This window comes from Meles meles, chromosome 7 (assembly GCF_922984935.1).
Source record: "Meles meles chromosome 7, mMelMel3.1 paternal haplotype, whole genome shotgun sequence".
In the NCBI taxonomy this organism is placed as follows: domain Eukaryota; kingdom Metazoa; phylum Chordata; class Mammalia; order Carnivora; family Mustelidae; genus Meles; species Meles meles.
The window spans coordinates 121388553-121404456 of NC_060072.1; the positions used below are offsets into that span (position 1 = coordinate 121388553).

The 15904-nt window shown below is 49.5% G+C and overlaps 1 protein-coding gene across 1 annotated transcript in view; it reads left to right on the forward strand.

Moving 5' to 3' along the window:
- The first annotated feature begins 1382 nt into the window (after positions 1–1382).
- The window catches only part of CAMK1D (calcium/calmodulin dependent protein kinase ID), a 437677-nt gene continuing 423155 nt past the window's right edge, over positions 1383–15904 (forward strand). Inside the window, exon 1 of the mRNA XM_046013033.1 lies at positions 1383–1852. Within this exon, the coding sequence (XP_045868989.1) occupies positions 1761–1852 (92 nt within the window). The 5' untranslated portion in view covers positions 1383–1760. The remainder of the gene's footprint in view (positions 1853–15904) is intronic.

The following is a 15904-nucleotide window of genomic DNA, read 5'->3' on the forward strand; positions in this document are numbered from 1 at the left end:
CCCCTTCACAGTAAAATTGGAACAGTCCTGGGAAAATGGGGCAGGTGTCAACTAACAATCAAGAGACCAGGCTGTTTATTCAAGTCGAGAGAGGGGCCAGGGGCGTTACAGGAGCGGGAGCCATAATCTGCATACAAGGAAAACTATTTTCTGAATCAGGAGGTAGTCCCTTCAGGTTGGGGACAGGGATCTGCACGTGGGTCCCCCTCTGACAGCTGGACATGGGAGAAGGTTGGGCAGTCAAAGAGCATCTCCGAGATGGGAGGCTGGAGGGAACCCAGGGTTCCTTTCTCTAGCCAGTAGCAAAGGATGTTTCCAGGTACAAGCTGCGCCTCCGGATACCCTACTAAGCCCACTGCGGGAAGGGCTAAGGAGGGGGCAGCCCTCCTTTTGAGAAGGGTGTGGAGTAGACCTTCACTTTTCCTTAAGTCTCTGGGTTTCAGCAAGAGGAGAGGGGGAGAAACCAGGGGGTGCCGAACAGGAGCGAAGGGCGGCCAGGCCCGCTGGCAGTTCCAGTCCCGGGACGAGGCAGCCCGAGAGGGTCACGGAACCCGCGCCGGGCGGTCCCCGAATCCACCCGCAGCCCGGGCGCCTAGTAACTCCGGGAATCCAGCTCCCAAAAGGAAAAGGAGGCGGCGCCTGGCACGTCCTGCGCGTCCCCGGCCCCAAGGCTTCCAGGCTTTCTCTTCGCCACGAGGCCCCCTCCCCCGGCCAGAATTTGACGCGAGCGCCGATTTTGGTGCAATGCGAATTAGCTCTAGTCGCCGAGTCGGGAGGGACGGACAGGCTCCGGGAGCACCAGAAGCGGGCGGGCACCGCGGGGCCCGAGTCAACGCCCACCTCCGCCAGCATCCCCACCGCTCCTCCTGTCGCCATAACAACCGACCCCCACCCGCCAGCTCCGCGCAGCCCCGGGACGCACGGGCCACTGGCCCGGGCGCTCGGGGAAAGCGCCCCCACCCTCGTCGCCTCGGATCCGGGCAACCTCGCACTCCCGCCCCCACCCCGCTGCTGCCAAGCACAACGCAGAGGCGCCCCCTCCCGCCGCCAAGTAGGAAAGCCCTCGCGCCCCGGAGACTTGACTGCCGAATTAATAAAGCACCTGAAGGGACTGGGGTCCCTCCCGCGCGCGCCCCGGCGCCCTGCACCTGCCGAGGTCCCCCGCACCTGCCCTCTCCGGGGCTCAGGGCGCGCGCCGCGGCTAGCCGACTGCGGTGCCCCGCGCCGCGTGTACAGTGCTCTCGGGGAGCAGGACATCCCCGAAGGCGGCAGCGCGCGGGAGGCGGGGAGGCGGGAGGCAGCCGGGGTGCGCGGGGAGGGCGGGGAGCCCGCGGGAGGAGGAGGAGGTGGAGGGGGAGGAGAGAGAGGGAGCAGGGCGGGCGGCGGGGAGGGAGGAGAAGGGAGGCAAGAAAGTAGCAGAAAGTGAGGCTGGCAGCCGGCGGCAAAGGAGCGGGGCGAGCGGCGGCGGCGGCAGGAAGTCTGTGCCCGAGACGAGCAGAAATTAGAGCCAGGGAGGGACCGCGGCGGCGGCGAGAGTGAAAGAGGAAACTGCAGAAGAGGAAGCTCTGCCGCAGCACAAAGTCTCCTCCGGCTCCCGCGCCGAGCATCCCCGCGCGCCCGCCCCAGCCCTCCCGGACCGGCTCGCCGCCGCTGCCTGCGCCCCTGTCGCCGGGCGCCCCCTCCTCAGCGCGCCCACCCCGGCCCCACGCGCCCCGGCCGCGCCGCCTCGCCGCCCTCAGCACACGTCGCCTTCGCCTGCCATGGCCCGGGAGAACGGCGAGAGCAGCTCCTCCTGGAAAAAGCAAGCTGAAGACATAAAGAAGATTTTCGAGTTCAAGGAGACCCTCGGAACGTAAGTGGGGCTCCGGGAGAGAAGGGTGGAGGTACCAGCGGCCGTGGGTGCACAGGCAGCGCCTGCTGCCACCACCGCCGGCCACCGCGGCAGTAACCGGCTGGTCGCCGCGTCCTCATTGTCGGGTTCTCGGCTCTGCGGAGCCCCCCGCGTGTCCAACGCCTGGGTCTGCGTTCCTCGGGCGCGGGTGGGCACCGCTCCCCGGCCCGGGCGAGAGGAGCTCCGAGCTTTTGGGAGAACAGTCACCAGCAGGCGACTTTCCACTTCCCCTGACACCGCCACCCTCTCGACTTCTTTCTCCCCACGCGTGACTGTGGGCTGAGAATGGTGGATATGAGTGTTTACTGGCCCTGTGTGTTTACTCACCGTGTGTATGGGCACACCCTGTAGATGAGAGATAGGGTCTCGAGAAAATGGGGTTCCGGTCATTCCCTTTGCCGTCCTTCCATCGTGTGTTCTTACAGAATCGACATCTGCACGTACTAGGTGTAGGCAACACTTTGGATGCCACGCGATTATGGAAGGGAAGAATTTCGCAGTGTTCAGGGTCACGTGTGGGTAGAGCCTTCCCTGAGCGTGTGTCTGTTTCACACAGGCTCAGCCACACACTCTGGCCTGCATGTCTGCAGGGAGGGTCTGTGAGTGTCTCTGTACAGGCGACTCCTCTCTCGGACTGTCTTCAGTCCAAGTGTTGGTGGCTGCGTGGCAAGAAAGCTGAAACACTCAGAAGTGGGCATGAATGCCCCAAGCATGGGCTGCTCAGTTCAGCGACTGCTCTCTTTCTGCCCAGGAGTTGGTTTTTGTTTGTTTTGTTTTGAAGCGCCCCAGAATAGGTAGGGAGGCTGATAGTGAAAGACAATCAGGCACTGCTGGGTGAGTCTGAAGTTCAGGTTATTTTCTCCCCTCATGTGATCAGTATCTGCTGGTGATCAGTATCTGTCAGTGTATATATTCGCTCACACGCACACATGTGCTATATGAACTGAACATTTTGTAGGGGTTTATGGAGGTGTTGATTAGGCTGGGAAGAGAGAGAGGAGGTGTTTGGTGAGATAAATCACTGTGTTCTTCCTTCTTCCCTTCCTTCCCTTTCCCCCCTTTCCTTGTTTTTGTGGTTGGTTTGCTTTCCCAGAATCACATTTTCCCACCTAGATTGTCTGCTGCCCCCTACTCAGGGTCCATGGTGGGTGGTCATTTATTTCCCTCACCCCCACCCCTACATCTGCAGTGGATCCCCCAGGGCGAAGTTGTGAAGGCAGCATTCCCAGGAAGGCACCCTGGCAAGGCTGAGAATAGGGTCTCCGAGCTGTGTTGCTGCACTTTAGGGAGGGCACCTGTGGGTATAGACTTTCTACCTTTGTTGGGATGAAAATGGAAAGGACTTGGCCTTTTTAATAGAGAGGGGTTTGGGACTGCCTCCCTCAGCGTGGCCAATTAGGGGGTGAGTTTTGGTCAAAACTTTTGAACGTTGCTATTGAGGTTTATTCGGATATGGGGTTTTGATGCTGGGATGCTCAAGTTCCGAAGCAAGAAGCATGCCCTTGCTTGTCATCCTGAGACCGGTTATGTGGCTGCAGATGAGGGGAATGGGAGAGAGTGGAGTCTCAGTGTGTGGGAATTCCTTCCTTTGTGTGGCACATCTCCACCTGAGCCCCTCACACTGGTCTCCCTGCCTGTAGCCTCCAGGTGGGCAGAGACGAGAGATGTCTCCCCCAACCAACCTGCTTTTCAGGAGAGCCCTGCAGCCTCCCCTCTACTGCAGCCAGGCCGCCGAAGCTCAGTGAGCTGTGGCTTTATTGAGTGGCTCCTGCTATAGCAGGCGCTGTTTGGGGGTGACTGCGGGTGGTTTTCCCTCTGGGAAGGATGGGGATTTGCCTTCTGGAACCAACAAGGCCAGTGGAGCTCTTGCGGAACAGTCTCTTGGACTCTAGTCAGGTGCCCGGTGAACATGGGTCTCTGTTGGGGTCCCGAAGCTTTGCCTTCTGCCTTGGAAATAATTCTTTGAAAAGAAGATTCCCACTGAGGCCCTGAGGTGCTGGCATGGGTTCTAAAAGAGTCTAACACAAATAATTAAATGATCAAAATGTTTTTACTCAATGACAGAATAATAATAGTCATTATAGGTGACTTTCTTAAAGGAATACCAAGCATCAGGCATTGTTCTCAGTGCCTTACATGTATTTCACTCTCAGAATAAGCTTAGAAGGTGGGTTTTGCTGTTATTCCCAATTGGCAGATGGGAAAAATGAGGCAACGGAGCGATTAAGTGACTTGCCAAACACAAGCTAGTTCTAGGCAGAGCTACTCATCATGATCCATATGGGGTAGAGCTAATTTGTGGCTTATGTAACAGCAAATGTTTTCTAATAATTTGATTTAACGTGAGTATTTGGAAAGCTAATTTTAACAGTAATGCAAAGAACAAATAATTGTGGTAACATTTCAAAGCTTTTTGGAATGTCAGCATTATTTTGTCTCCCAGCAGTGGTCTGAAGTTCAGTACGCTTGTTTCACCCGGGGCCAACCCCTGTGACCTTGGCCTGAGTCCATATAGAGAGGTTGCTTCCATTCTTGTCTATGCAGATGTAGAGTCTGGACCCCTCTTCTGTCTGTAATGAAACCTAGTGTAAGACAAAGGCATCACTCAAGATTGGGATTCATTTCCAAGGTACTCTGAAGCTCCAAGTCATTTTGTTTGTCACACCTTCCCCACATGCCTTCAGGATCCTAAGGCAGGAAAGCCCTGCCAGGAGTCAGACTGTTATCTCACAGTGTTAAAATGCTTTTAAAATAAAGCATCATAAAGGCCCAAGGAGCACACATTGCCAAAATTTGTCATCTGATATCTAGCTGCCTGATTCAGGTACCTTTCCCTGCGGAGCTAGAACATTTACTGTTGAAGCCAGGGGGTTGAGTCATTTAGTTTGTGTGGTCAGAGGGGCCTTGCTGGAGGAGGACGGGGGCCAAATGGGAGGGAAGGCAGGCCCAGGAGGGTGGGAAGGGGATGAAGGAAGCTAAGGACAGCCTAGGCAAAAGGACCTGTCTTTGGGGTTTGGGCCTGGGTTAGCTCATGTACCTCTGAGTCGGGCCTCAGGAAAAACCTCCCAACCAGCGGGCTGCACGTAACTTACTTTGAAAGGGAATTCCAGAACCTGACCATAGCTCTGAATAAGGTGAACGATCTAATTACTAGTTAGTAATCAACATGTTTTCTGATCCTTGGCACACCGTGAGAGCAAATACATGTTGTGTAACAGCAAATTAGGGGTAGTGAACATTTCCTTCACTGTATTTGCCAAGGCTCTTCAGATCACCTCTATTGGAGATACCTTTCAACGACTTCTAAAATTACAAAAAAAATTGATAATTTGCCACTCGGAGAAGAATACGGATGGAAAGAAAGCTTTGGCGTGGTATCCAGGAAGTACCCCAGACTCACGGAAATCACTTCTGTAATTTCCACACCATGAAACCCTTCTGAACAGAGAAGACCTCAGTTCTTGGCATGACACAGAATGATTGTCCCAATATACCTCCTTTCCTCTGGAGTATAGGAAATGGCATGTCCTAGAAAATAGATCATCTCTGCAGGGTGTGAATACATGGTTTTCTTATAGACTGAACGTTTTATGGGGAAATAATTGCTGTCTGCAGGGGGCTGGGTTGGGCTTCGTGGGGAGTTTGAGCCTGGCTTCCAGGTCTGGCTCAGCCACTAATGGGTTGTGTGGTGTGTGGGCTTCTTGGTCAGTTGTCCACATTACCTTCTCCCTGTCTCAGCTTCTTCCTCTCTAAAATCAGGGGTGTGGGGCAGGGAAGGCAAGATGGTTTTCAAGTGCCCTTACAGCCCTGAGATTTTATGGCTCAACTGTGCAAGGAAACTACTCACTGGGGATCCTTGCGAACCTTCCACGTGTGGCTAGTGCCGCTCATTTCTGTTTGGAGCGACACTGTTAGGCCCATGCTAGTAGCAGAGTGAAACAGCTCTGGACAGGAAGTCTTATCCCACTTAATGTCCATAGCATAGTGCGGCCGCTTTTTCATTAAATGAGTGCCTGCTGGTGCGGCTTTAGGAAGGGTATAAATAGAAATATCCATGGGGCAAGCATGGTCTTTTCCCACTCGTATCATACTTACACTCCTTATTCTGAAATTGCTCAGTAAATACACCTGTTGAGGACACAGATGATTGGTTTATCTGGAAGCCCCAGGGGAAAACACACTCAATAGTGCTTTTTTGGGGATGTAGGCAGTGGAGCGGGGGAGGGGTAGAATGCAGAGCTGCTTCAGGTGGTTTGTATATTTGACTGGCTGATTTAATAGTATTTATTCTGAGATTATTCAGATTTTTAGAGTCTGGGTGAAACATCTGAAAGAATATCACCAAACGGACCATGGCGACAGAAGCCCCTAGATTTCTCCCTGAGTGTATCCCAGCTGTGGTATTTGTTAGGAGTTTGTATTTCTCAGCTCTCTTGTTTGGGGGGGCAGGATATAAATTCAGCCTCTCATACATTTCAAGATATCTACTGAGCATCTACTGTATTCTAGGCACTGTGGGGCATAGCTGCAAACAAACAACCAAAAAATGCCCGCCCTCTTGGAGCTTACCTTCTGGTAGGAGAACCAGGAAATGAAAAAGATAAGTAAGTAAAATGTAGAGTATGGTGCCTAGTACACACGTGAGGGGGAAAAATCCAAGCAGGGAAGGGGGATTTTGTGGAGTGGGGTGATGGCAGCTTGAAGCTGGGTAGTCATGGATGGCCTCACTGAGCAGCTGATATTTGAGTACCATCTAAAGGAGCCCTGGAACCTCTGAAGGCAGAATGTTCCCATAAGAGGGGGCAGCAGGAGCTGAGGGCCTGGCGGAAAACTTGTTTGCTGTTCCAAGAGGCACGTGTGGCTGGAAGTGGGTGGTTAAGGGTGGAAGGTGGGAGCTGAGCTAAGATAGCAAGGAATTGGAGGGGGCAAGGCAGAGGGGAGATCAGACTCATGCATGACCTTTGTAGACTGTTGTCGAAACTTTGCCTTTGTGCTGAGAGATGTGGGAGACATTGGAGGATTTTGAGCAGAGGAGAACCTTGATCTGACTCAGGTGTTTCCAGCATCACTGTACTTGTGGTATTGAGGACAGACCGGCGGGCTCTGGGGCAGAAGTGAGGAGACCAGCCTGGGAGCCATTGCAATGATCCAGGTGAAAGACAGGTGGTTTAGAAGGAGGAAGTAGCTACGGAGGTGATGAGAAGTGATTGGATCCTGGATATTTTTGGAAGAGACAGGAAAAGAATTGTTGTGGTTGGGTGTGAGATTCTCCAAGGCTTTGGGGTTGAAAAAATCATGCCATTGGATGGTTTTGGTCAGTTTATGCAAGGATTTTCTGAGTGTCTGCTCCATCCCTGCTCTGGGAGGATCTTGGAAACAATTTAGCAGGTAAGCTCGCATTTGGGCTTCTGGGCCCCCCTTATGAGTGACTCCTGCATTTCAAGGTGAATTTCCTTCCCTCTGAGATTGTGTCTGGAGAGGGCTTTTGAAATGCCTCCTCCTTGGTCACAGAGGGAAAGTTGTGATAGGCTGGATATTTTAGCTTCTAGAAGAATTGCTTAATTTTCTGTGAAAATGCTGGGGTTTCCCTTAGAACTATCAAAGGAAAGAGCTAGCTCACCTTGACAGGTGGGTCTATAACTCTTCTCTCTCTCTATGTGTGCGTGTGTATTTATATTTATATCTCATATATAACTCTATCCTATAACCTGTAACTCTCTCACTTAATTTGGCGATTTAAAGCCCAAACATTCTGTGAAAAATAATAAACATGAGCATTCTTGCTGCTCCTTTCTTTGACAGGATGTTTCGTATTTGGAGAGGAAAAGCCAAATGTTTTTCTTAATTGGGAAAAAGATAACAAACACTGGTCTTATTGATTAGTGCAGTGGGATTTGGGAAGTTATGCTTTGGGTAGAGAGCTTGTTCCAGAAGGGGCTAATAAGGACTGTGTCTAAAGCAAAAATTTCTGGTTCAAATGTGGCCACTGAATGGACAATAATTAGACTTGGTAGGTAAACATTTGTGTTCCCTCAGGGGAGGATTTTAGGGGTTAATTTGTTGAGTTTTTCTTTCGCTGGGTCTCCATAAATCCCTTTAATCTTTCCCTTCCTCAAATAAATCTCCTTAAATCCCCTGCAATCTCTCTCCTCCTCCTCTCTCCTCTGGGACAGCTTAGGCATTGGTCCAGTGGTGGACTGTCACATTGCTGATCAACTTGCACCCACAGTGGTAAACCTCCAACCTCACATCTCCAATCCTTACCAGATTTCCCAGAAATCACCAGGGAGTCCACAGCCCCCTGGAGACCCATATTTTTAATTGAAGAAGGAACTGCTTCTGGGTGGCCAGCAGGAAGCCTAGTGTCCTAGTCCGTTGCCTTGAGTTTCTTTTCTGGCTCAAGATGGTCAATCCAATGTGTACGTAGCTAAAACAAGGATAAGTAGACTCTGGGAGAGATGCTATCCTAATCTTCTTTCTCAGTTCATGTTGGTTATACCCCTTTGACATTCTTTGGTGCAGGAAACCACTTTTTCCTTGGGTTAGCCATCATGAGATCCTGCTTGATTTATAAGAAAATGTTTATTATGCAGCAAACAGCTTATTTAGGTTCCAGTCAGATCAAGGCTAACTTCTAAATGGATGCCACTGGCCAAGTTCATTCAGTAGCACACCGAATTCATTCCATGTCTCTAGCGATCAGCTCTCTGTCTTGTGCCATTTTTCCTAGTTAGTTCAGGGTTCAGAAACAGGGATTCTGTCTTCTGAGTAACACCAAATCTTGAGGATAAGCATTGAAAATAGCATATTTGCTGAGGCCAGGTAGGAGGGGCCTTAGGAGGCCTTGACCCTTAATGGAAAGGTGGCTCCAGCTGAACCATTCCAACTGTGTGCTTCTGGAGAGGTTCCTCAATCTTTCTGAGTTAAGATGGCGATGGAAGTTGTTGCCTTGTGGGATTCTTGTAAGGATTCAATGATGTATAGGAGGTGCCTGGAACATAATTGGGATTAAGTAAACGTAGCTGTCATCAACTCTAGTTGCTTTCAGCGGCTGTGGTTTGGGGGGGGACCGCCTATGGAAATTCAGGGCTAGGACCACGGGGAAGAACATGTCAGGATCTGTTGAAAACTGATTTTTGGAAGCTCTTTTTGCAAATATGCAGAATGGTGCCTATTTGACTTCCCTCACTCCCCTGCCCAAATTGATTTAAGAAACTATCAACAAGTCTTCAGTCAGCCATGGATGTTTCATTGCTGGGTGTTTTGCACAGCACCATAGTGAGTAGCTAAGTGTGTAGGCTCAGAGGTCACTAGGACCTGAGTGTGAATCCTGGTCCACTGCTTCTCAAGTTATTGAGAATTTCGTTTTGGGCAAATTATTTGGCCATTCTCAGCCTCATGTCCATAAAACAGGATAAGACCGGCACTTAATCTCAGGGCTGTAGGGAGGATTTAAGGAGAGCCCATGAAAACTACTCAGTACAGTGTGTGGCCCATGAACGTGTTCTTAGGAAACGCTCGTTCCCACTCATTAGCCCCTGTGGTGCTGGAACACAGCTCCTCAGAGGCCATTTGCACAGATCTGGGGGGTCCATGGAGCCATTCGACCTTTGCTCGCCCCAAGAGGATTATTAGTTTGTAAAGTGCTAGCATTAACCAAGAGACTCTGCCTGAAACGTCCTCCGGGCCAGCTCCTGTGCTGGAGTGACCTAGTTCACTGTGTATCACAGGCTCATTCCTTCCTCTGGTTATCTCATCAGCTTTGTCTCTGCACCTCTCCCTGCAGCCTGAGCTGGGGCTTTTGTTTTGTTTTGTTTTAGCCTGTCCCTGTCTGCGTCAGCTTGTGCAACAGTTCTCTGAGCAGTTTCTGTCTTCCCAAACAGCACACAAGGTCTCCGTGGTTCTGCCTCGGCTTCAACGTGCTTTTCCTTTCTGAGAATGGTTACCGGGTGTCAGCTTCGTTTCTCAGTGAATAGAAGGTTCTGATGTGAGGGCTTAAGTACTTTATTTGCCACATGACGAAACATCATGGAGTTTTGTAGTTTAAAGCTGGTATGTCCTGAATTGATTTTAGTGGCAAGAGCATTAAAGAAATGGCAGCATGCCTGTGAGTACACCACATGGGCACGTGTAACAATTTATTTAAAAATATCTTTATGGGGGATTGCTGTCGGGGCGTGGGATAAGATTTCAAAAGTTTCATTTCCCAGGTCTCAGGATACAGGCGTTGACAGTTGGGGTGCGAATATCTGCCGTATTAGGCCAGATCCCTTGTCTTGATCTTTCCATGTTAGCCCTTTTAATGGCCGAAGTCTGGGGTGACAATTTATTGGAACCTCTGTAATGGAGTGAGCAGAGGACGAAAAGGCTCTGACATTTCTATGTGACAGAGGACCTCCCTGTCTGTCATGACCCGTGATGCCCATCAGTGCAATTGCCTTTACACCAAATGGAATTGGGTGCTGTAACTGGAACCCTCAAGGTTTTCAGTACAGCCTCCGAAGTCCCTGATTTTCAAGTGACCCTTTTGCCTGCCTACTCCCACAAGTCTGTGCCCTCTAATACTCAGACCCACAGTATTGTGGGGGAAAAGACACCCACACAATAAACAAAGCCCCAAAGTCCCGAAGCCCCAGATCTTCTGTAGCATTAGAAAACTTGTGGGTGGAGGGAGGAGAGTGGGAGGTCTGGCAGAGGGTTGGAGTGCCAGGCATCCCACAGGGCTGGTGCCCCCGCCCCCAGGTGTCCTTCTGTCTCTGGGCTGCCACTTTTTTTTTTTTTTTTAAAGATTTTATTTATTTATTTGACAGAGAGAGAGATCACAAGTAGGGAAAGAGGCAGGCAGAGAGAGCGGGGGAAGCAGACTCCTCACTGAGCAGAGAGCCCGATCCGGGGCTTGATCTCAGGACCCTGAGATCATGACCTGAGCCAAAGGCAGAGGCTTAACCCTCTGAGCCACCCAGGTGCCCCGAGCTGCTACTTCTTTAGCCTTGATAGGAATGGCCACTTGAAAGTTGCCTTGAAACATGGGAAGATATGAACGCCTTGAAAGAGGTTGAGGGCCCGCCATTTAGGACATAAGCAGTTTTGAAGGACGTGCTTTTTCTCTGACACTTAACTGAAAAGAATTCATGTTTGAATGTAAGGCAGGAGGTAGATAGGTTAATTGTGGTCTTGGGACTCTGATGGGTTGCAACCTGGGAAGTGGAGGGCCGAGTGAGGCCCACTGGGGAGCCATGGCAAAGCTGGGTACTTGCTGACCTGGGGTCTCCAAGTGGGGGGTGTCATGGTATGGCCTCTGTGTCTCCCTCATCCCTTCTCCCAGGACTAGGCCGGGACTGTTAGCACTGTGATCCAGCTATGTCAGTGACCCCAAAGTTCATCAAGGCTGGAGTAGGGTCCTAGGTGACCCCAAAATATTTCATTTGTTTAAGAAAAATATGCCTTGAAAAAGCTTGTAACGAACATTTGGAGCAGACCTTGCATAAAAGTTGGGGACAGCACATATCTGATAATACGTGCAAGAATGATATTGCTTGTGGGTTCTTTCTGCCTCTATTAGCATGGTCAGCAAAGATGGAGTTTGTGGTCTGGGTAAGGATAAAAAAGGAACGTGGGCTTCTTGTGGTCCTTTTGGCTCCTCTCACAATTGGGATATAATAACAAGACTGTGTGTGTGTGTGTGTGTGTGTGTGTGTGTGTGTAACTTTGGTAAAAAATACATAACTGAAAAGTTACTATCCTAAACCATTTTTAAATGTACGGGTCAGTGGCATGGAGGATGTTCACGGTGCCATGTGACCATCACCACCATCCATCTCCAGAATTTTCTCATCCCCCCCAAACTGAAACTTGGAGCTGTGTGACCATCACCACCATCCATCTCCAGAACTTTCTCATCCCCCCAAACTGAAACTCTGTCCCCATTACACACTAACTCCCCAGTCCACCCTCTCCCCAAGTCCTTGACAATCACCATTCTACTTCCTGTCTTTATGAATTTGACTGCTGTAGGTGCCTCATGGAAGTGAAGTCACAAAATATTTGTCCTTTTGTGACTGGCTTATTTTACTTGGGATACTGTCCTCGAAGCATGTACCAGAACTTCCTTCTTTTTCTTTTTCCTCCTCCTTGCTTTTTAAGGCAGAATAATATTTTCCGGTGTGTCTATACTCCACTGCATTTATTCATTCATTTGTTGGTGCACACTTGGAGTTATTTCCTCCTTTTGGCTGTCGTGAATAATGCTGCATGGACGTGGGGGTACCTGTATGTCTTCAAGTCCTGGCTTTCAGTTCTCTTGGGTGTGTACCCAGAAGTAATGTTGCTGGATCACATGGTAATTCTCTGCTGAAATTTTGGGAGGGCCGCCATCTTGTTTTTCCCAGCCATGTGGTGGTTTGCTGTTTGCAAAATGTTTTTACCCGCATGATTCAGTTATGGCCCTCACTTTACAGATAAGGAAATGGAGGTTCAGAGAGGTCAAATGACTCACGAGAAAACGCTGCTAAGAGGCAGCAGGAGTGGGAGGGGGTCTAAGTGTCTTCTGACTCCCCAGTTCAGTGCTCTTTCTCCTGTGTCACACAGCTTACAAGCTGGTTAATGGGGTTGATGCAAATAGAGACTATTAAAGAATGAAGGAGAAATGCCTCCACTTCTGTGGACGTGTTGTGGTATGGTGTGGAGATGGGTTCCGATTCATAACAACTGCTGATTTCCGTAGTGTAAATACTCCCACATGGAACGGTTTTAAGCTGCCCATGGTTTAATAACCTACTGCAGAATTCTTGCATCAGGCTCTCATGAGCAGGTATGAGGTGACTCCAGCATACCTCTAAAGGAAGTAGAGGTCAGGAGACTGGAGTTGACGCCTAGCTCCGTCACTTGAGAGCTGTGGAACCATGATCTTATCCGCTCTATGTCTTGATTACCTTGTTTGTTAAATGGGATAATTATACCTGAATTACACCTGCTTACGTTACAGACCTGTTTTAAGTCCCAAATGAGATAAGGCATATGTAGTAAGGCCTTATACAAATAGAAGGTATTATTATGTTATGAAGATTATAGCTTTAAAAGTATTCCTTTCTCGTAAATGTTAGTATCACGTGCACTCTTTGAAACCTAGCTATCATCTTTTGGGCATTGTTCCCATAGGAGTTGGGCTGGGTGTTAGCCTTGACTCTGGAAGCATCAACAAAAACTAGAGTTTCATGGTGCAGTTTAACTGCCTCTATTCAGGTGTTTGTTGTTTGCATTCTTAGTATTTAAGTGATTGGTACATTAAGAAAAACTAAAAAAAAAAAAAAAAATCATGAAAGCAACATGTCATCCTAGCAGAAAATTTAAAAAATTTGGAAGAGTACAATAAGGAAGGCAATAAGAATTGACTTGTTGTTTGGGTGGGTCCTAGGTAGTCAGTTTCTCTGGAGGGTAGGGAGCTCTCAGGAGAGACCTCAGAGGTTAGCTGTTGAGGCTACAGTCAGGCTGTGGTTATTTACTGATTGGCATAAAAGTATTTCAGTATTTTACCATTTTGGTTGATTGAACCACTGTGCACAGGTTGGGTATCTGCTCTGGGTATAGAGGTGGTGGTCTTTGTTGAGTACTGTGGGTTTCTGACCACTTGCTTTAGGTTTGTGGGGGGTGGGGGTGAGGGCCTTGTTGGGGTTATTGTCATGTTCCCATCTCTACCCTCATCAGCACCTCTAAACGTGTACAGAGTCTGAAGTGGGACAGAACCTGGTGCCAACAGGAGGACCTCCTCAAGAGACATCTGGTAGCTTAGTTAAATTTTTGGAAGAAAGAGGTAAAACTATATCCAAGAGTTCCTGACTCTCCCTGGCTGGGGTGGGACAGGAGAACCTAGCTTCAGGCACTTCACTTACAAAATAAATACTGTTTGCTATAGACTGAATGTTATTGTCCCTCCTCCCCCGAATTCATATGTTGAAACCTAACCCCCAGTGTGGGATATTAGGAGTTGGAGCCTTTGGGAGGTGATTAGGTCATGGAAGTGAAGGCCTATGATGGAATTAGTACCCTTTGGTAAAAGAGACCCCAGGGAGCTCTAGGGCCCTTCCACCCTAGTCAGAAGACACAGTCAGAAGGTGGTCTTCTGTGAACCAGGAAGCGGGCCTTCACCAGACACCAAATCTGCCAGCAGCCCTGTCTTGGACTTCCAGTCTCCCGGACTGTGAGAAGTCAGTTTCATTGTGTCTCAGCCGCTCAGCCTGTGGCATTCTGTTACGGTAGCTGGGAGGGCCTAAGACACTTGCACACATAGTTCTGCCTACTACCAAAGTGCTCACACCCAAAACCTTCAAGCCAGCCTCTTTGGAACATAGTATTCATGATCAACTCATTCTTGCACTCAGAAGCTGAAGTCTTTCTAACTCATGCCTGGATCCTGGCCAGGCCAGCTCTCTTATCGGTGGGCTGCCCGAGGTCCCACAGTTAGTCTGGACCACATCCAGAACTTTGGTGTCATGGTGTCCCTGAGGAGGGTGACGGTGAATGTTCAGAGGCACTGTCCCATCACCATCAATGTAATGGCAAGCAGAGAAGAAACGGTCCATATTAAAGATTTCTTACTTCAGCCATTGTTACGTTCCTGTATCTCCATTAATTCACTTTGTAGGTGCAAAATGAGCTCCCGACAGTGCATTAGGCTCCAGAGAGAATTCAGAGCCACCACGCTGTGGCTCCTAGGGCATGCGTCCCCAAGTAGGTGAGGGGGAGCTGCATTCGGAGACCTGAGAGCACAGTAGGGGCTCCTGTGGCCCCTACAGGGTCTTGTAGGCAAAGACCCACATTGGGAGCCCAAGTGGAGGCTTTCCCACATGTTGGCAGAGCAGGTGTCACACACAGGGAGGACCTGGCTCAGACGGGACACCTACATGGTTCATCAATGTTTGCCGAATAAATGAATGGGTAAGTGAGAGTGCCTGGCTGGTTCAGTGGGTTAAAGCCTCTGACTTCAGCTCGGGTCATGATCCCAGGATCCTGGGATCGAGTCCTGCGTCGGGCTCTCTGCTCAACAGGGAGCCTGCTTCTCCGTCTCTCTCTGCCTACTTGTGATCTCTGTCTGTCAAATAAATAAAAAAAATCTTTAAAAAAAAATGAATGGGTAAGTGAAATAAAAGGAGCACGGGCTTCTATTAGATTAAGGAAGTTCAAGTCCTAACTGTGCCATTTATGAACAATGAGACCTTGAGCAAATTACATGATCTTTCTGAGCTTCTGTTTTCTCGTATTTAAGTGGGAATAATAGTACCAACATTTCCAGCTGATTGTGGGCTTTCGTTGTAAAAAAAAAAAATAGGGGTTACAATGCATGCTACATATTATAGGTGCTAAATAAAGGGACAATGGCTTGAATTTTAAGCAAATATGTGTTAGACCCCATCACGTGATTTAAACTTCACTGAATATCTCTCTTTTCAGGAGTCTCATGAGAGATTCATTCTTTGGCTTAAAGCATTATTCTTAAGTATAAGACATTAAACAGTAACAGCCACATATAGGTCAGTTGGAAAGAGTTTATGTTTTGTTAGAATGAGTTTGGAGAGTGAGATAGGAAAAGGATCTTAAAAACTGCAGGGCCTGGACTAGAATTAAAGGGTGGGAGTCATGTGGACGATGCCAGAGAGGAGATTGGAGGCTGTGAAATCAGCCAGACTCACAAGCATTCATTCAGCAAACAGCTTGTGAATATTGGCCATGTGAGATAAGTACCATGACGGCCTGGTAGCTATTCTATCTTTGTGGCCTGTGATGACCACTGCCGTGAGCCTGACGGTCAAGTGGAGGCTGGGAGGAAGGGCAGTCTGGTTTGTTTCCTGCTTGGGGGGATCACCCTTGCAGCCACCCCTCTGTGGCTCACAGGGCTCTGGCCACGGAAGGGCAATGCCTGCTGTCCGTGGAAGGCCCTGCCTTGGCTGATTAGGCTCCCAGGCAGGGTTCTAATGGGGGTGTGGACTCGGCAGCCTCTGAGTCTTGGGATCCAGTGAC